The 21,017-nt window shown below is 42.7% G+C and overlaps 1 protein-coding gene across 1 annotated transcript in view; it reads right to left on the reverse strand.

Annotated features, from left to right (window-relative positions):
• Positions 1-15,593, reverse strand: part of EDEM1 (ER degradation enhancing alpha-mannosidase like protein 1) — a 24,610-nt gene extending 9,017 nt beyond the window's left edge. Inside the window, 11 exon segments of the mRNA XM_032784196.2 lie at positions 162-282; positions 912-1,086; positions 1,718-1,901; positions 5,132-5,303; positions 6,932-7,035; positions 10,513-10,585; positions 15,103-15,136; positions 15,139-15,162; positions 15,165-15,227; positions 15,230-15,281; positions 15,283-15,593. Of these exon segments, the coding sequence (XP_032640087.2) occupies positions 162-282; positions 912-1,086; positions 1,718-1,901; positions 5,132-5,303; positions 6,932-7,035; positions 10,513-10,585; positions 15,103-15,136; positions 15,139-15,162; positions 15,165-15,227; positions 15,230-15,281; positions 15,283-15,504 (1,224 nt within the window). The 5' untranslated portion in view covers positions 15,505-15,593.
• Positions 15,594-21,017: the final 5,424 nt, after the last annotated feature.

The following is a 21,017-nucleotide window of genomic DNA, read 5'->3' on the forward strand; positions in this document are numbered from 1 at the left end:
AGGGGCTGAGCAGGGGTTGAGCACCCCCAGGGAAAGGAAGAAACCGGTACCTGTGGCTCAGACTTTGACTTGTGGCCAGAACTAGCATTAAAACAAACATTTCTAATAAACCAACCCACCGCACTACCTAGTCGCCAGAAAAGACTGAAAATTGAGATTACCTGTAGTCCAGGAAAAAAGGCTTGCAGAGAATCAATCCAGGTGTTCATCAGCTGCCCACTGAACATATTTACGTTAACATAGAGAGGAGGGTCTCCTTCACCTTCATTACAGGCTTCCCGTCTGCAAAGCAACCATAACACATGAATGTTTCATTTTCAGGAGAGCACAAGGCACGTTAATGCTAAATTCTTACAACACTGCCATAAAACTTACAACTATCACAGAAACCGTGAATTCTACAGACACAGGGATACTATTTTTTTTTGAGCCTATATTATAAATCATTAGAAAAACAGGGTTAATCCCATATAATTATTTATATAAATTCAGAGCCTAATCCTACTCTCGCAAACATCAATGGGAGCCTTATCTCTGACACAACAAGGGTAAGATTGGGCCCTAAACAAGCATGTATAGTACTGTTTCTTTCTCTCTCTCTCTCGCATGCACCCACACTCCCTTCCCTTCCTCTGGGATGGTCGGTCTGTTTTTTTTTTACTACTGTACCAAGTAATAAATACTGGTTTAAATGTACAGTGATTTACCATTTCTCTTCTCTCCCCCATCAACTGATCTATATAAGAGTACTATTGGTGCAAATTTCAAACAACAGTGGCCAGATAATTCCATCAAGGAAAAATTGTTTGAGAGCACAGCTTCTCCAAAGAGAGCAGCTGATACTATACAACTTATCACCCAGCCCTGGAGGGTTTGTAAGTTTAAGAAAATGATAGCTGTGGGAAACATACCCCCTTCTTAAGTAGTTCTGAATACTTCGATATGCATCATTGAACATCTCTAGGTCTTCCTTTTTTCCAAAAAGAATGTAAGACTTCAATAGATACTCATAGAATGAATCCAAACCTGCTCCTAAGCCACTTTGCTTTCCAACCCAATGGCCAGTTTGAATATTCACGACATTTCCTTCAGGGACAGACAAAGACAAAGATTTATGTCTAAAACATTTCCTAGTGCATTTTTTAGTTGAAGAACAGGTGACAACTCGTTTTTAAAGTTCCAATTCTTGACCTGCACGTATTCAAGTTACAGAATAACTATAAGGAAAAAGTATTGCAAAAAAGTTAATGCTTGTTTGCTCGAGAAACTAATTAAGCTTAGTACTCTCATGCAGTTATTCAAAGACTAAAGGTCCTATCCTGCAGCCTTTACACGATGCTATTTTAATTTACGTTAATGAGGGCTACATATGTAGGAATTTCAATTTCTGAGTATAACACAAACTTGATTTCACAACTGTGTTTTTTTGGAAAAGTCCAACCATCAGGGGTTTGTGTCCTGGATCTCTATGATGCTTTCCCTGTACATCCACAGAACATCACAGACTGATAACAAGCGTACATATGTAGAGAGCTTACAACATCAAAGTCAGATAGAAGATAAGTGGTGCCCTTTATATACTGGAGAATGTGTGAAGCATTACTGTGCAGGAAGTCAGGAAACTAAAAATAGAAGGATGGGAGACAAGACAATTAATACAGCCTGTTCTGACTGAAGCAACTAAGACATCTGGAAAGCACACGGGAGCATTGACTACCTAATAGTCCAGTGTCGTTACTCCTAAGACTCCACAGTGCTTTAACAGCTCGTCGTGCCACCCATTCAAACGTGGAATCTCCAAGCAGCCGGCTAAGAATGCCAAACTCCACCAACAAAGAGCCAGCTCCTGCAGTACAGGTCTCATTATTGCTGTCAGGAGGGATTCCTGTCTTTAGATTCACCTGTGAAACAGAAACAGGAGCTTCAGTTGCATGACCTGTTGAGCAACGAGTGCTACAATGTTCTAAGTTCCACTCTTAGCTGCTATTATAGATGCCAGGCTTTTTAATAGTGTGTGCGTTAGTTACCTATAGTGAAAAGAGATTAAACTTCCCACCAATTGGAGCCAGAGCTGAATGAATTGCAATTCGAGTTCAAACTTCAGTCCCTGAAATTAGATGTCTAAGTAGGATTCATATGCCTAAGTAAACAGAAGTGCTAAGCACACAATTACTAAACTGCAAGTGCTCAGCACCTATGAAATTCAAGTGCTTAATTTTGTGCATTTAGGTTTGTAAACTGTGAATTACAGCTTTACTCTTCTGTGCACCTCAACTTGTTCCCTCATTCCTGGGAATGAAAGGACACCGGCAATCTCTTTATACTACACACATTGTTATGTATACGTCCACACTACATGCAATAGATGCAAACATAACAGCGCAAAAAGTAACAACAACAATACTGTTGGTGTCACTAGACATAACCCTAGGTAACTCGGGTGGGTGGAAGACCACGAGTGTCGATGAAGCCCTCCTGCCCTAGGTCTCAGTAAACCAAAGCTCCTCCATGTTGAACTTTACTTGACCTAGAAAGCTAGTAGCTGCAAAATCAAATGTGTAACAGTAAGCTATCAGTGGCAGCATAGCCCAAACCAGTCTAAAGCAGTAGTGATAAGGCCTGCGTACCTCTAGCAGAAGGATAAGATAATTTGCAAAAGGGAAAATTACTAACGAGCTTCTGCAGCCAAGATTGCATAATGTAACTGCGCTTGATGTAAGTGCTACAGGGGGAGGAAGAGAGGGGGGAAGAAAAACAAGAACTTAAAAAGGGAAAAGCGGCTCAAGCCAGTGTGCTTGCTTTGAGGCGTTAGTCTCCTTGTACCACTCTGAGATCTCAAATAAACTTTGCTTGCTTCTCCACCCTGGTGTGTTTATTGGCACGGCGCACACCAGGCAACGGACCCCGCTGTTGCCCCCCTTGGGCACTCTGTGCTGGCAACAATACTTTAAAATACGTTTGGTTGTTGTGAAGAAGAGAAATATCTCCCAATAAAGACGACTGAGGTAGGACACCACATTTCATCTGCAGAATAGGTGCTCCATTCTGAAACTGCAACATTGTGGCTAGAAACAATTACCTAAATAACGAGCTACTCTTCTGCTATGAGATGCTATGCATCTTCACAGGAAAATCATCTTTCTGCAGTATCCACACTTAAGTCCATTGTTATCTCTGCCGTAAAGTAGTATTCTCATTCTCAACAGTCTTTAGTGGGAATCTCATAATTCTGCACATTTAAGGAAATATTCTGCTTTTACAGTCGAATAAAGAATCTCAATGGCAGAGAACTTAGATCTGCAGCAGCTGCAAGAGACCTTTGGCAATGGCATATAGTTTTATCTGCACAAGAAAGCCAAGAAATAAATGGCTATCAAGATAGGATTGCCATCTCTGCCCTATAAGAATTATTTCCCATTAGTCAGAGGGCACTGTGGGGTAAGCGTGGACTGCTACTACCCACCATACTGCATTCATTCTGCAAAGCAGTCAGCGCAGCACTGTTCACAAGCACTAAATTCCAGGCCTTGAAAAATTTACTCGCTACCTGCGAGCCCAAGGATTAAGCTTAAAAGCCAGAAAGACAGACATCTGACCTGCCATACTGCATGCACACACACACTAATTGTAAAGAAACTGTTCTTATTCAGTAAGATTAATTTAATTATGCATGAACAGAAGCTAACTGGCAGAAAGTTATTTTAAAAAACCTACAAACTTCTTGTTCATGTCCTACTCATTAACCTTTCTTGGCTTCAGTGTACCTCCTAGATGACCTCCTGAGGTCCCTTCCAACCCTGATATTCTATGATTTTCTTCAGGTGTACCACCAGATGAATTTACCCATGCTGTCTTCAATTCCTACCCCCACTCCCTCATTTCCTGGCTGCCATGATGGTGGGGGAGAATCAAGGGATATCTCCTTTACCTTTCTCCTCTCCCAGCCTTCACTTCATTGCTTCCTCTGGGGCAGCTCTTGAACAGTGCTATATGGATGCACTGGACTTTCTCCAAGAGCAACTCATCAGAGTTGTCAATTTCCTTGTCAATTTCATTACTGCCCACAATGTTCTGAACAGCAAAAACTAACAAGACACTTGTTGGACAGGGTCTAATACAATGAAATTGAAAACTGACAATAGATCTGGTTGGAAAAAGTGCAATAAGAATTCTTCCCTTGCTCCAGGATTTTAAGAATGTCAATATTCAGAAAGTTTTGAACCCCTATATAGTTGGCCAAAACATGGGAGGAAGTTTTCACAAAAAAAATCAACGTTTTTCCCTGTTCCTTCCTTAGCCTCCACCCCAGTTTCAAACAGATGAACCTAGCAAAGAAGTCAATTTGCGGACTCAGGAAAAAGAGACTGCATTGATTTATTATTCAACATTGGAATGTTTCCTTTGCCTCACTAAAGACTAGAAACATTTTAAGAAAAATGCCTGGATTCTGCAGCTGTTGATGGCTTTCAACTTGTCATAGGTGAGTAAATTTTTCTAACTTAGCTAAGTTCATTTAAGTTATATATATATAAAACTGTAAATGTCAGTGGTAAGCCAACTGCCATGCATTACCTCTCATTTTAGACTGCTGATATAATACATAAAAATTTAAACTAATTTAGTGTCCATGCTTCTATTCTGGATGTGCATTATTTTGGCATTATTTCACTGATGCTACCGAAGTAACTCTACAGACATGCCTCCCTGCATGATAACAGTTAACAATTTTAGTTGGGACCTTCTAAATTAAAATATTTAATGTATACTGTACTTTAAAGTCAACACACAGCACCTTGAGTAATGAGGAAGAGTTAGAAATAAGTCTCTACAGTTTGGCTAGAGTAAAGGAGAATGTAACTACCTACTCTACATTCTCCGAACAAAAAAGTTTAGGCATATCAGAGAAGTTAAGTTTTTAATCTTTAGCCTGGCATCTACAGAGGGGAAAAGTGGGCTCAAAACAAATCTGCATAGTACTGAAAAATATAGTAAATCATATTTGATGCCAACAGCTGTACCTTTTAGACAAAACAAAGATTTCACTACTGTAAAAGCAGATGTTGCATCTCCTTACAAAGATAAGCATAAGGAAATTACCCTCATATATCAGTATAGATTGTATCACACCTACCCGAGGATAGGGAATTCCAGTTTTGGTGTTTTCAAACGCAGGTAGCAGCCTCACTGCCAGGTCACGAGCCATATGTAAGAGTTCATCATCATAATCTTTAATGGTCATGTCACCAAAGGGTTGCTTGGTATCTGTAATTATTATGTGGGCAGAAAGCAGACTTCCCAAAACCCTATTGGAAGAGAGATTGCAGAATATTAAAAAAAAATCCACAGAATTTGAAATATGAATCTAATATCCTGCCTCTTACAGTGTGCCAATACCTAATGCTACAAAAGAACACTGAGCAAACTTGGTAAAACTCCATCGGTCTGAAGGTTAGGTCCTATCAAACTGAAATTCAATAAACTGCATCCATTCTTAGCTGTCTATCTCAACATCTCCATTCACAATACATGAATTTTCTTTTTAGTTTTACTATACGAACAGATTTAGTTCAACTGTGAGAACATTTATAAGAATCCTGGCACACAGTGCCAAGCTTAAAAAATGAGCCATTAGTCAGAGAACTGAAAGACTATTACATAGCTGAAAAAGAGGAGTGATTCAGAGAGGACATAACCACTGCAAAGCTGTAATGAGTTGGGGAAAGAAGGTGGCATCCTTTCTCTCTCTCTCACACACACACACACAATCCACCCCTGGCCCCCCACATTCCTGCACCATTATATTATACAGTGCAGAAGGCAAAAGGAATAACTTCAATCCTGGGCTGCAGAAACTCATTTGGGATTCACAGACCAAGCACAATGAATGGAGAGCTTGCACCCTCGGAAAGAGCCCTATAACTCCCTCTCTCAGGATTTGATTAGGTAGGGACTTTTGCTCTTGTTAGTACAGGCCCACCTTGATACAGTGTCAACATCTGCAAGTTCAAATGAAACAGGGCTATGAACCAAATCAAAAGTTTTTAAAAAGACTTTTTAAAAGCAGGTTAGAGAGCAGAATGTGTCTTCCCACAATGTTAATTAACTCGAGATAAGACACAATAAAATGAGATTGTAACAGAACTATAAATGAGGAAAAAATATCCAAATTCAACCCATGAGACCTTTCCTGAAATACAGTTATACACAAAATTAGAATAAAAATGAATTTTGGGAAGATGGTAGTCAATATCAATCCCTTGGTCCCAACTAGGCTGAATCAGGTGATATTTAGGACATCCTGCACAGCACATATTTTCAAATGTCTAGGAGAAGAAAAGAAAGGAGAGAGGAATTCTAGGGTTGGGAAATTATTTTTCTTTTCATTTGCATGGTTTGCAGATTATAGATTACAGCAAATGGCACTGCTGAACTTCAGTTATACTGGAGTGTTACTTTGATGTGAGGATTTCAGTTATGCCAAGCCTGTCTACAATATATTGACAGAAGCCCCTTTTTAGGGAGCACAACAACATATTTTGTATCAATACCCTGAATAAACTCTCCAAAAAAAAATTAAAAAAAATGTTCAGCTGTCCAAATACTATCTTGCAGTTTGAAAAGACTGAGCAAGCAGCACTAAGTTATTCAGTAAGAAGAAAAAGTAAAAGAAAGACTACCTTAAAAATGATCTCCACAGCACACTTGCCTTTTGTTTTAACCCTGACACTTAAAAAAACAATAGTGGCAGTTGAAAGACAGTTCACTGAGTACAACTTCTAGTCACTCAGACTAACCATACCTAGTGAACAATTAGGAAGCAATGAAGTTTTTTGGACCAGTAAGTTTCTTTTTGAGCAAAGAAACCTCTCTGAGTCATTCCCACACACCTGTAAAATCTCAGCTATTTAGTCAGATATTTATGACCACATACCTGATTGTTGCCTCAAAGACTTGGACTGTAGAATCTTTGTCAAATGAGACTGTGTCAATCACTAACTTCACCGCTTTCTGGAACTCTGAAGAATTTCCCATTATCTTTAACATGAAAGAAAAATATTAAAGAACAGAGAGGTCGATCAGGTTATCGCACAGAAAAGAATTAACTCAGTTTTTATTTTAAGCCACAAATGTGTCATCTGGGTAGAGAATGGTGGCTTTGATATTCATAGTCAGTGTTTCTATTTATAAACACTAACTTGTTCCCTTTCCCCTGTACAGCGCTTTTTTGAAACTTATTCCATTACACAAGCCAAGAATACTTCACTAAGTAGTTGTAGTGGAAGTACAAAAGGGTATCTAGAACTGTTATAATACATCTTGCCCTTTTTAAATAATACACTTATTCCCCCGCCCCCCATCTCAGTCAAAACAGCATTCCGAGTCACCTCACACAGCACAAGATAATAAAAGCATCTAAAATCAACAAGTCGGCCCCTTCTTGCCTTGTATATTTACTATGCTGTTTTGTTCATTTACGCTAGTATGTGTTGATACTCATATGCCTTCAGTTTGTGTTTTAAGATCTGTTTGCATTTCTTACAATCGGCATACTACGGGGGGAAACAAAGCAATGCTCAGTTAACTTTACCCAGTGCTAGCAAGGTCTGTGCTAACACCACCTGCAAGTAGATGTAGTTATATTGCTTATTTCAAAAACATTAGTGACAGGAAGTTAGAGGAATTTTCTTCTATGTAGAGGGAAACATAAAAACAGCCACATTTCCTGTAGAAGCTCAAGAGTTGACAAAATATACAAAATAAAGTTATTTCCACCACATCCATGTATACTGACACCAAGAGTTTTAAAATCAAATTCTCACACTGCTTTTACACTGGTGGAACTCCATTAACATTGTGGAAATTACTCCAGCGGTATTTCAGGTTGAGAGGTGAATTCAGCCATTCCATGAGGCCTCAAGTCTAGCTCAGAGTTTGTTTTCTATGAAGATAAACAGAACTGGTTTTCCTCCCTCCCACACTTAATTTTCAGCTTCCCACATGTAGCTATAGAACCTGCCCCTTTAAAAAAGAAATTAATGTTATAGATTCAGTTAGGGCAGTACCCAATTCATTATTTGGGGTGTTCTTGACCAAGTCAAAAGGTGCTGGCCACCAAAGGCTGTTTAAGGACACAGAAAATGTGTCTTACTGCATTTTTCATATAGTAATGCTACCACCAGAGGCTACTGCAAAACACTAGCAGGATGAGGAAAGGGACATCAATATACTCCACTTTATTAGCACAGCTGCATTAGTGTTGTGACAGCGTCATGGGGTCTATTTTAGCAGCTGTGCCACCTTGTGTTGTGATTGTGAGACCCCTGGAATAAATGTTTTAGAAACAGATTAATAAGGTTTGTGTTTAGTAATCAGTCTGATTTATACAGTATTTGTTATGGCATATATTTTTGTTAATGGTGAACTAAATTATGTAATAAGAGAAATGGAGCTGCTCCTTTAAGAATAGCATGAGGGCACAATGAGTGAGTTACAGTGGGGCTTAGCCAGTATTCAGAACAAGAGCTGCTACTGCAAGAGGAGACTGGCTTGTAGCTGTGAATTGAGGAAGTCTCTGTCTGCAAGAACCTCCTAAAGGAAAAGGTTTGAATCTCAGAAGAAAGCAATCTTGTGACTAAGGGTGAATGGTATTTCAAGTTAAGCAGGTTTAGTTCTTGGTTGAAGATCTCAACAGGAAAACAGCCTACAGATGCTATGCAAGAAGCAGTGGATATTTAGTAGGTGGTACTCTTTTACCAGTATAGAGCCAATGATCTAGTGTGGTCCTGAACAGCAGCATACTGCTGGACATGAGAGAAAACTAAAAACACAAGTGGACCTGTGGCCATTAAATATACCATAACACTTTATTTTTAAAACCAAACATCAGAAATATCAACATTCATTTTTTTGAAAGCCGGATTCAAGCTTTGGGTATGTGCATTTTAAAGTCCCCTCTACCATTTCAGTTAAAAAACATTTTTCCTCTCATTTCCTGCTTTAAGTTCTGTAAACCATTGCTGTGTTCCAGCAGACAGCTGCAGCTTTTCACCACAGAGATACGTATCCATTTTAGTGATGAGGAAGTGCTTTAGTTTGCAAAAATTTCTAAAAGATCACAGTGTAAGACAGTATATAGAAGAAATATACACAACTGCAGAATTCATTTACAGAAGACATTGTCCATCCAATAGCTGTGGACAAATGGTAATTATCTGACTGAAGCATCTAGTTTAAATAAAAACCTGATCATGCAATGCAAAAAATGAGAGTATGGAAAGACTGTTTAAAATTCTATCATATAGGCAAAGTACTCTTCCTTCTGTACTCAGGACTTCATAAAGTTTGAAAACGCTTCACAGAAGTAAAAATAAAATTTTGGTTAAGAGAAAAAGCCTATCATGTAAATCCAAGAAGGTGCACACAACACAATCACCTACTATATTTAAGCAAAGGAGGGGGCGGGGTACGCGTAAGTGGTCAACATGTAACCATGTTTGTTACACTGAAGCAGATATAGAATGAGCCCATGTGGGTCATACTGCAGCGGAGCAACAGCACTGTAGCACCACAGCTTAGATGCTTTCTACAGCAATGGAAGGGGTTTTCCTGTTTCCTAGAGGTCAATTAGGTCAACAGAAGAATTCTGGATTTTTCACACCCCTGCACTGCATAGCTATGTTGACCTAAATTTTAAGGGTAGAGTAGGCCAGATATACGAGTCAATGAAAGAGAAGACTTACAAAAAGTGATCCAGACTTATTACAGCCACAAGAGCCAGGAGCTTGGGATAGTGAAGGAACCAAGCCAGGAAGAGAACCATGTATTCCAAGAGCATCTTGAACCTCCTACTCCCCTCAAGCCTCCTCCCTAACTGATTTTACTCTTTTTCAGGCAGTCCCTCTGATTCCAGTTAAGACATTGCCATCAGGTTTTAATTAGCAAAGAGACTCATCACTGACAATACTACCCAGATGCACTAGAACGGATTTAACTCAATTAGCAAAATTCAGTTTGTTCTTTTCAATTTTCTATGCTACCCTTTTTTCTCCTGGTGATTTCTATCTACTTAGATTGAGTCAAAGAACTGCAATTTCAAAAATTCTAGAGCTTTGTCCATTTAACATATGTACAGTGTCTGCACAGCTTGAGAATGCTTTACAGAACTACTGCTATTAAAGATTACCTCTGACACAATCAACAACTGAGGCCTGGACAAGATGTTAAAGATCCTCTTTTTTGTTTTATTTTAGTCTTTTCCATAATGAGTGGCTAGCCTCTCCCCACTGTCACTTGTCCTCCTTCCATCCGTCAAAAAAAGAACAGGAATACTTGTGGCACCTTAGAGACTAATAAATTTATTTCAGCATGAGCTTTCATGAGCTACAGCCTCAAAAAAGCAACTCTAGTCACCATCCATGTCCTCTTGGAAAATACTTAAACCACTGCAACTTGTGGATTCTTACCTCCTGCTAAGAAATTGAAGATATGTACTTTTGTATTTTGACAACTCACCGCTAGGGTATCCAGTGCATCAATCAGAGTTAGAGAGTAGTTTCCCAAGACATCATTGATATTCAAATTTGAACTGAAACAAATACAGTTAAATGTTACATGATTGTAAATAGATCTATCACCCTACTAAAAGATAAATCTTAAAAAAATTAACCAGGCAACACCCTCTGTTATAAAGTCTGAGAATAAGCTGCCAATCATATGTATTTGGGTATTTAATTATTTCCAGGCATACAAGACATTACTTTGGGGAAGCGTAAGGGTCTCATGCTGCTAAGGAGTTTGCTTTGGATTCCCATGCAGATAAAATTGAGCCCTATGACCCTGTCTTGACTGGCAAAAAAAGTACTTTTCAACAGTTTACAAAGGCCTCTTACTCCTATTCAGGACTCAAGCTGATACATTTGAAGGCACTTCTGATGCATTATTGTAGCCTAGGCTCTCTCCAGACTACAATATAGTGAACTTACTCAACCCCTTCCTCCCCCAGTCCCCCCCACCTTTTTATTTTTTTTGCCAAGAGACTAGAGAAAGGCATGGTGGAGCTCAAACTGTCTTTCAAGTCTAGCATGTCACTTTTGTCTTCTCTATTAACTTCAAGTATAGATGTCTTTTTTAAAAAAAAAATAAATAGTGCATTCATTGTACAGCCTTTTCATATTGAATTGTTTGTTTTATCAAAATAAATATGGTTGACTGGATTAGTCTGTTGCAGTCATCCATTTCACTTAACTGTTACACCTATAAAAAGTAGCTTGCTTGTGACAGCCAGGTGAGAATAGTTCATATTTATTTTAATAAAGACCAAAGTGACTTTTTTTTTAAACACACATTTCATCAATTGTTTTCTTATAAAAGAAAAGATACTTTCCACATAGACTGTATGTAAGACATTGTGAGCAGAACCATAAGCTATATACAGGTCAGATGGGCATATCTGTTACATCTTTAACAAATCTGCAATTGTTATTTTAAATAAAAAAGAGGGTGAGGAAATATTGCATTGGAGACCAAGTGTTCAGCTTATGTGATTAAGAAGAGCTAAATACAGGCCTGTTACAGAAGTAAAACCTCTACCATGGAAACAGGTAACACACAGTTGAAATGAAGTTGTTTGGGTAAATGTATATCTGTAGCAATTACAAATGTGTCTTTATTCATTTTAAAGAATGGCAAGTCTCTAAAGTGGTTTCTTTAAAAATTTACCAGCTTTCTTTTTAAAAAAAAACTACAATTCTTAAGAGTCCAGACTTCAATGGGCTTTCGATCAGGTTGCTAATCTACAAAGTGTGTCATTATTCAAAGGTTTTAAATCAACAGTAGGAAGTGAGACTTTACAGAGTACATTGCACACTGCACACATTTGCTATTTGTTGTGGATACAAGAGAGCATACAGGCATGCAAACATTTACGAGCTGAGAACTACAAAATTGCCAGAAAGGAAACTGCACAAAGCTGGTTAACCAAGTGAACAGAGGCTTTCCTTCATCCAGAGAGGATTCCTGATGTAGTAATAGCAACAGTAACAAGATAGCCATGGATGTTTTACTATCAGCACAAATTTTCTGAAATCTGAATGAGATTCTCGCCCTGGGCAGTCCTAAATATTCTGTGTACATTTTATAGGACAGCTGCTTTAGCTCTCTTCTGCCATCAGTGAATAGATATTTCTAAAGAAAATTATGTCTGATTGAAAACAGCTCTCTCTAGAATGAGAGAATGTTAACTTGTTCTCATTTCTCAAAGCTAGAACTCAGTGGCAATTCTAAGCAATGGCCTAGTTTACGTTGACTCAGCACTAAGCATTTGCAGTATTACCAGTTAGTGCTACTAAAGTGTTTCCATTCTGCTTCCAAAAACTAACAATCTCCTTACAAGCACACATTTGAGATTAGAAACAATGCTCAAAGCCAAGCCAGTTCTCTATATATATCACAAGATACCTGGGCCATGATATAATTCTATTTGGATTCATTGAGGATTCTTTATCCAGATCACATATACAAGTTAATTCGGCTACATTAAAAGAGGGAAATTACTGTCCAAGTCACTAGCCTTAAAAACAGACTAACCAACTCTCACTATTACATAAGAACGACCATACTGGGTCAGACCAAAAGGTCCATCTTGCCCAGTATCTGATCTTCCAATAATGACCAATGATAAGTGCCCCAGTGGAAATGAACAGAACATATAATCATCAAGTGATACGCTCCCTTCCATACACACAAAAGTTACGTAAACCAGAAGTAAAGGACTAGGTAATTTCGGACCCAAGAAGTATTTTTCTATCATACTGAATTATTGCTCTTTAACATTCTAACATGGTACTGGGTGGAGATGGGAATTACGAAGCTGAAAAGATGCCATTTATCATAACTTGTCTGGACACAAGATTTTTAAAAGTTACAGTTTGCTCTTTGGCAGGTATACCAATGCTTGCTGTGTTTTCTGAGAGGAAGCTAAACATATGTGACTTGAGGCATAATCCTAGAATTTAAAAGCATTATGAGGAGGATTTAGCTGTCCCATGCCCATGAAAGTCAATGCAAGTCACACACAATTCTCTATAAAAGTTTAGGAGCTAGGTACTTCACACCTCTGCACTGCCAACTTCAATTTCTACAGTCAATTATCTGATTACAACTATGCTTTAAAAAAGATGGGATAGAATTAATGCTCACCTCCTGAACAACCTGCAGATAGGTGTAAAGGGGAGGGTAGCCTTGCACTTGAACTGGTTTAACACTAAACACTTCCTGGAGTTATTGGGGCTTCTAGTTAAACTACACAGGCTGGCAGGCTGCTACTGTATACGTCTTCATTTACAGATATACACTAGGAGAGACAGAGATACCACAACAGGAACATACATATTAGAGCAACAATAAGAATATGAAGAAATGCACAGAAAAATTGAGGATGCTCTTCTATTACTAACAGATGCAACTAGAGCGAGCAGCCATAGTAGAGAAATTAGCTTGTTGCACTACTCTGCACTCTGGAGCTGCTGCCATGCTGCTTCCCAGAGGTGGCTGCATGTCCAGGAGGAATGAAGTGATTCTTGGGAACAGTTTGTAAAGTGACTGCAATTCTTCAATGCAAAAGGCACCACGTGAAAGTGACGGTATCCTTGGGCTCTGCATGGTTGGGGCAGAGGGTGTGCATGATCCAGCTGGGCCCCCAAGGCAGCCACACCCACCAAGGGACAGGGAAATGAACCAGGAATCCATGGCCAGATCTCTCCAGGCAGCTTTCCTCCATCCCCCACCTCTAGACAGCCTTCTCTGCTCCCCAAAGCCCCACCTGCCAGACCCCAGACCCCCTTTCCCTCCCCTAGCCACCATCTTGACAACCCCCTGCTGCTCACCAAGCCCCCATCCTGCCACACCAACACCAAACCCCTTCTCACCCAAACCACCTCCCTGCCTGCCCACCAACCAAATGTTCTCTCTCCCCCAGCCCGATAACCTCCACCAAACCCCACAACCCTGCCAGCCCCACTCCCTCCCCTCCCAATTTTAAAGCCCCACTTCCTGCTACCAACCCCCACCCTATGTTCCTCTTCCCCTCCCCAGTTTAAAGCCCGCCAACCTCCATCCCACCAAACCCCCATCCTCCAGCCTCCCTCTCACCCTAAGTCCCTCCTCTTCCCTAACCCCGTACCCCATTTTAACGCCCCCACCACCTCACCAACCCCCACCCCTGCCAAGCCCCCCACCCCTAGTCCCCTTCCCTCATCCTGCCATTTTAACCCCTCACCACCCCCTAATCCTGCCAACCCCCTCCAATCCACTCGAAGTCCTCCTCTTCCCTCCCCACTCCATTTTAACCCTCCAACCGTCACCAAACCCCATCCTGACGCCCCTCTCACCCCTAACCCCTCCTCTCTCTCCCTCCCCCCATTTTAACCCCCCTCCTCCCTCAAACCCCCATCCTGCCAGCCCCCTCCTCCCTCCCCTACCATTTTAAACCCCACACCGCCACCAACCCCACACCTCCCAGCCCCTCTCATCCTAAGTCCACCTCCCTCTGCCTCCCCTACCCATTGTAACCCCCTCCTCACCAAACCCCCCCACCCTGCCAGCCCCTCTCACCCTATCCCCTCCTCCCTCCCCTACCCCCATTTTAACCCCCCACCTCCTCACCAAAACCCCCCCACCCTGCCAGCCCCTCTCACCCTGTCCCCTCCTCCCTCCCCTACCCCCATTTAACCCCCACCTCCCTCACCAAACCCCCCCACCCTGCCAGCCCCTCTCACCCTAGTCCCCTCTCCCTCCCCTACCCCATTTTTAACCCCCCACCTCCTCACCAAACCCCCCCCCTGCCAGCCCCTCCCACCCTAGTCCCCTCCTCCCTCCCCTACCCCCATTTAACCCCCACCGCTCACAACCCCCCACCCTAGTCCCCTCCTCCCCCCTACCCCATTGTAACCCCCACCTCCTCACCCAAACCCCCCACCCTAGTCCCCCCTCCCTCCCCTACCCCCTTTTAACCCCCCACCTCCTCACCAAACCCCCCCACCCTGCCAGCCCCCTCCTCGGCCCCACGCCGCCGCGCCCTTCTCCCTCCCCCCGCCCCGCACTCACGGGTCGGCGCGGTCTGGGCCGCGGCCGCGGCAGGCACGGGGTTCAGCTCGTCCTGCGGAACGCGTGCCGCATGTAGTTGTCGTAGCCGAAGGCGAACATGCCGCGGGCCGCGTCGCGGAGCTGGCCCGCAGCTGCGGGGGGAAGGAGCCGCTGTAGCGCTTCTCGTACTCATCGCCGCCGCCGGGCCGAGCCGCCGCCCCGGAGCAGGCAGCCCCAGTGCGCGCGGCCGCAGCGCCCGGCGGCCGCGCGGCCAGGGGGGTGCGGGGCCCCGCGCGGCGGGAGGGCGAAGGGGAAGCGCTGGTGGAAGCCCAGCCCGGGCCCCAGCGCGGACACCAGCCACAGCAGCCCGTGGAGCCCCAGCCTCAGCAGCAGCAGGCCCAGCACCAGCGACCGCCATTGCATGGTCGCGCGCTGCCCACGCTCATAATTCAAAGGGACCCCGCCGCCAGCCAGCTCCCCAAAGGCGAACCCCGACTCGGCCCTGCAGCACAACCACCAGCCGGGCGGCCCGGGAGGGGACGGGACATGTTGACAAGAGAGTAAATAAGGCAGCCCCCCTGCCGGGTCCTGGTTGGTCAGCTTCGCCCCCTACGTCCCCTGGCTGGGGCAGCCCTCTTCGCTCATAGGCTACCGCGGGACGTCAATCACAGGGAGAGACACTGCCCCACTCCGAGAATGCGGCCGCGAGCACGTAAGGCGTCGCGGGGCGGGGCCGAGGCCGGCGAGCTGTCGTGGCAAGCTGGGTCTGCGTGGTGCCCGCAGGGAGCTGCCCGCCAATGGCGGAGCGCTAGCGGGGCCGGGGGATGCGCAGTGACGGGAGCCCGGCTCCCCCAGCGCGTGCTGGCCCTGCGCAGTGGCGAACCGAGCGTTGAAGAATTGCAGTCACTTTGCAAACTGTTCCCAAGCGTCACTTCATCCTTCCTGCACATGCAGCCAGCTCTGGGGTGCAGCTTGGCAGCAGCTCCACCATGCAGAACAGAAAGCTAACTTCCCTGCTAAGGCTCCTCGCTCTAGCTGGGGGCTGGGCTGCTGGCTCGCCCCGCTCCGATCTGCTGCCCAGGCGGGGGTAGATCTGGGGAGTTAGATTCTTGGTTTGTCTCCAGTAATCAGCAGCGTCCAGGCTGGTTGTGAAGCACCAAAACATAAGGTACATCATGGCAAGTAGCTGTGAGCGCTGGGATCCCTGGCTGGCTCGTGGTGGGCTCGTTACTATGCTGCTGGGCCTCTTGCCACTCATTCGAATTTGGCTTGATCACCTAAATTTGAGTGATCAGAGCTGCAACCTCAGGCAACATGGGCCAGGTCACTCTGCCTTCAATTAAGGAGCTGAGCTCTGCCAGCGCCATCGGATAGGGCATTCTTCAGTGTGGATGGGATTTTGTAGGTGAAAGTAGGACAGTCATGCAAAACTAAGGGCTTTTGGGAGGGCTGTAGGCCACATCAAAAATCAGGCCTGAAGTCCAGTAATACAGATCATATAAGTTAGAGATGAGAAAGATGTTAGTTTAATGCAGGATGTCTTCTTCCGGAGAGACAGCAGTGTCAAATATTTAGACTATACTGCACTTGTCCTTGGACAAAAGGCTCACTAGCGAAGCAAAACAAAAACATAAAATATAATACACAGAGCCTGTTTTTGAATCCAGGTATGGAAAAATACTCCTGATTCTAATTATGTAAATTGTATTTAAAGCTGCTGTTTACTCATTTTTAAAGATAACCACTTTTTGTAGGAACAATAAAAACATGACCTCATCACGAGTTAACTAACATGTTACTTCCTGCGATGTGTTTGACATTGTCAAGTTTCTGGGATGGAATTTCTTGAAATTAGATAAAAACTAGTCATATAAAACATGGCAAATGAGGGAAGAAATCAGTGTTGATCCAAAAAAAAAAAGGGGGAAGGGGGGAACTAGCAAGGAAAATATTGCTCAAAAGACTACAATTTAAAAAAATATAAACTATGAAAAAATAACTTGTCTTCAAAATACCATCAAGTATGGTTCTGTCTGAAATTAATGAGGTCAGGAATTTCAGATTTAAGCCTAAAATTCCATCTCTCACCACGTTGGATGGGCCTAGGCTTCAAAACAACGGGTGCATTGACATACAACTTATGTTGAAATGTACTACATAGGCACAAAAGAATAGGGTAAAGTTCTGAATTTTCTGCCATTTGGGTGTCTAATTTCAGGATTTATATGTAAGTTGGAGCAGTAAACTCAGTTCCTTTAATTAAAGCACAGATTACTACGTAGCTTATTAATAGTGGCAGAATAGAACGGGAATTCACTTTATTTATTTTTATTAGCGATAGCTTCACGGTCAAGCACTCTTCTTGGGGCAACATTTGAACATCACTCTAGTTAGCTAGTGCTGAATGTGGTGGTCCATTTACTGAGTGAAACATCTCTCTTGGTGCACATCACATTTGCATTAAAAACTATACAAGGTTCCAGTTAATTTCTGGGTGAAATCAAAGGAGATGGGGATTTTGATCCACAGAACTCTATTGGTTTTTCAGTCTTGGATAGATTAAGGACTGTTTCACTTCCTCCAGCTCCCCCTATCCCACCTCTTCCTCCTGCCTTACCTCAGCTGCTGAGGTCAGTTGGAGTGCTTCAGCTGACAGTTCACTGTCTCCTGCCCATCTAGTCAGATCCATCCCCAGGGATCCTATTGCAGATTTATATAGTTTGAGGCTAGAAGCAGGGTGTTCCATTCTGGATTTCATTCTCTCTTTTGGTATAACAGAGAAGTATACTTACTTCCAGAGCAAACTATTTACACAGGCATCACTGAGGAGCTCCCGGGTTTTTTGGTTTTCTTTGCTTTAGTTAATATCAAATAGCTGCTGTATTGTCTCATTTTTAATTTTTATGTTGTAAAGATCTCTAGAGGCTTGTGATAGGCCCATGTAATAAATGAAGTAAGAAAATGAAATCCTGTTCAAGTCAAATAATAAAAGGGTAATAGAATATATTCTATTTTATATTAAGTTGCTTAGGTTGGTTGGTTATTGGTGTGGGAGGGAATTTAAACTGCAGTACCGTTTAAATAAGCTCATCTTTCACCCATACTTATATATAAATGTTCAGTTTCCTTAGAACCTGGACTTCCTCCTGGGTTGTTTTGATATCACTGCTACATATATAAAAGGATGTGATCTGACCTGTACAAAATCATTCATTAGAAAACCCCAAATCATATTAAGCACACATGGTCTGAGGTTCTATTCCAAACTCCAACTTCAAGCAAAGTCCTTTGAAAGAATTCATAAAGGTCCTCAAACTTGGACTAGTTTATTATTGTGCAACAATAATGTGCAACGTTCCTAGTGTTGAATGGCTCCTGCCTGAAACTATGTGAGAACTAATGCTGTTGACTGAGTTTCGCTTTGATTCTTCAAACCCCAAACTTTACAGGGAGGGGCACTAACCCACACAGAAAATAAAGAGCAGATTCAGCTGAACTTTTGGAATCTGAAACCACTCAGTCTCACACAGTGCTACAACGACCCTACACTTCATTTACATTATCTGTATGGAAAACACTCATAGTTTGAATCAAAGCGCTCTCTCTCTCTGTAAGACTGGGGACATACCTATGTTGATTAGTATGAATTATAATCATGATCTGGAACTGGTTCCACTGCCCCTGAAGGACTCCTGTATGTACAGCTGGTGTGGGATTTGGCCTTCACTGGGGATCATAGGGTTATTTAAAAAAATACAAAACTTCAGTTTTGCTTAAGAAACAGTGCAGATTATTTGGAATTTCCAGCTGTTGGACACAATAGCTTGGCTACATTTTCAAGATCAGGGATCCATATTTAGGCTTTTGTAGGCTGAGAAGCACATGAAGGACATTGTGTACTGAGGGGAGGAAGCTAGAGAGTGCTGGGACTCATGGTACGATTTGCCGTAAGTCTCTGCCTCGGGTAGCGACCACTATTTAATGCTGCATAATTGTACAGTGCTGTACTTTGGAGAAATACTTCTTTTCTGACCTGTGTGAGCCATCTGTTTAGTCTCTGCAGCTTGAAATTTAATTACCTTTATTTTAGCATACATATTAACAAATATTAGGCCCAACCCAGCTACTACACCACTCTCCTTGACTCCCCACAATTTCACTTAAAACCTCTACATTTGTTCAAGGGATATTCATTGATTTTTAAAGAATCACTGCAATGTGTTACCAATAGGGAAATACCCTGGTTGAGTCGATCCCATCTGAATTTTATCCAAGGTGTTAAAAGCATATTATGTTCAGAATGTGAGTGGTGGTAGTTTGCGTATTTCTGATCATTTCCCCAAGAAAATACACCTCTACCTCGATATAACACAGTCCTCGGGAGCCAAAAAAATCTTACCACGTTATAGGTGAAACCCTGTTATATTGAACTTGCTTTGATCCACCAGAGTGTGCAACCCCCGCCCCTGCAGCACAGCTTTACCGCATTATATCCAAATTCGTGTTATAGTGGGTGGTGTTGTAGCGGTGTAGCTGCCTTGGAATATTCTCATTATAGTTCTTGTTTCATTTAGAATGCAATTAATAATGCCTCAAAGAATTTCTACCACTTTTTCCAATCTCAGAAGCACAGATCTTTGCAAAATATGTGCTTTTATACTGTGAGCTGTCACAGACTGTAACACAAACTTCTGACCCTATTTCACAACTTCCAGCACAATTCCAGCCATGCTTTGCGTAATATCTCCAGAATGAAAATTGCAATTCTCTAATTAAAAATAAATTAGGTGAATTGATTCAGAAAGATAATGTGGTATAAGGGGACAGTCAGGAACTCAGCGTTTTAATTCCATTTTTGCTACTCAAGTCACTGTGCAGTATTGGAGAAGCCCTTAGGGTAAAAAAATGTCAAAATGAGCTAAGACCCAGATTCCCAAAAGTATTGAAGCAAAACTCAATGAAAATCTGAGTGTTAGACCACGTCTACACTACCTGATTAATTCGAATTTGTTTAAACCGATTTTATAAAACCGATTTTATAAAATCAATTTAGTGCGTCCACACTAGGATCCTTAAATCGATTGTGTGCGTCCATGGTCCAAGGCTAGCGTCGATTTCAGGAGCGGTGCACTGTGGGTCTGTGGTAGCTGTTCCACAGCTATTCCATATTCCCCACTTCCTGGTTGAGAGCCCAGTGCCTGAGTGGGCAAAAAACATTGTCGCGGAGGTGCTGGTAACAGCCGCCCCCCTCCCTTTGTGAAAGCATGCAGCCAGACCCATTTTCGCGCATTTTTTCTGGGTGAAGAGAGCAACGCCATAGCAACAGCAACTATGGACCCCGGGTGCCTGAGACCATGGACCTGCTGAGATTCAGTAACACAATCGTGCAAATTGAAACACCTCGCGCCACTCTCGTGCTGTCTATGCTGAAGCCATGAACTGCATTCAGGAGAGGGGGGTGAGGGAGGAGGCGGCGGCGCAGCTACGGCAGCGGCACCGACAAGAGCGATGAAAGAGACGACATCGGAGACTGAATTCTCCCTAACCGCGGGACCCAGCATTTTGGGCCTACCTACGTAATGGGGCAGCTTCTACCCAAGTGAATGCCCGATTTTGGCACGGGAAACAAGCACGAACTGGTGGGACCCGCATAGTTTTGCCAGTGTGGACGATTCGCAGTGGCTGCAAAACTTTCGGCATGCGTAAGAGCACTTCTGAAACTTGTGACTTGTCTTTCCCGCTCCCTGAAACGCCATAATACTAAGATGAGAGCACTCCTCAACGAGTGGAGAAGCGAGTACAATAGCCCTCTGGAAGCTTGCAACTCCAGAACAGCTACCGGTCATTTTGGGGAACAATTTGGTGGGAAAATCTACTGCTGGGGGCTGCTGTGGCATGTAATGCAGCCAAAAGCAATCGTTAAGCTGCGTTTTTTT

Source organism: Chelonoidis abingdonii, chromosome 17 (assembly GCF_003597395.2).
Source record: "Chelonoidis abingdonii isolate Lonesome George chromosome 17, CheloAbing_2.0, whole genome shotgun sequence".
Lineage (NCBI taxonomy): Eukaryota > Metazoa > Chordata > Testudines > Testudinidae > Chelonoidis > Chelonoidis abingdonii.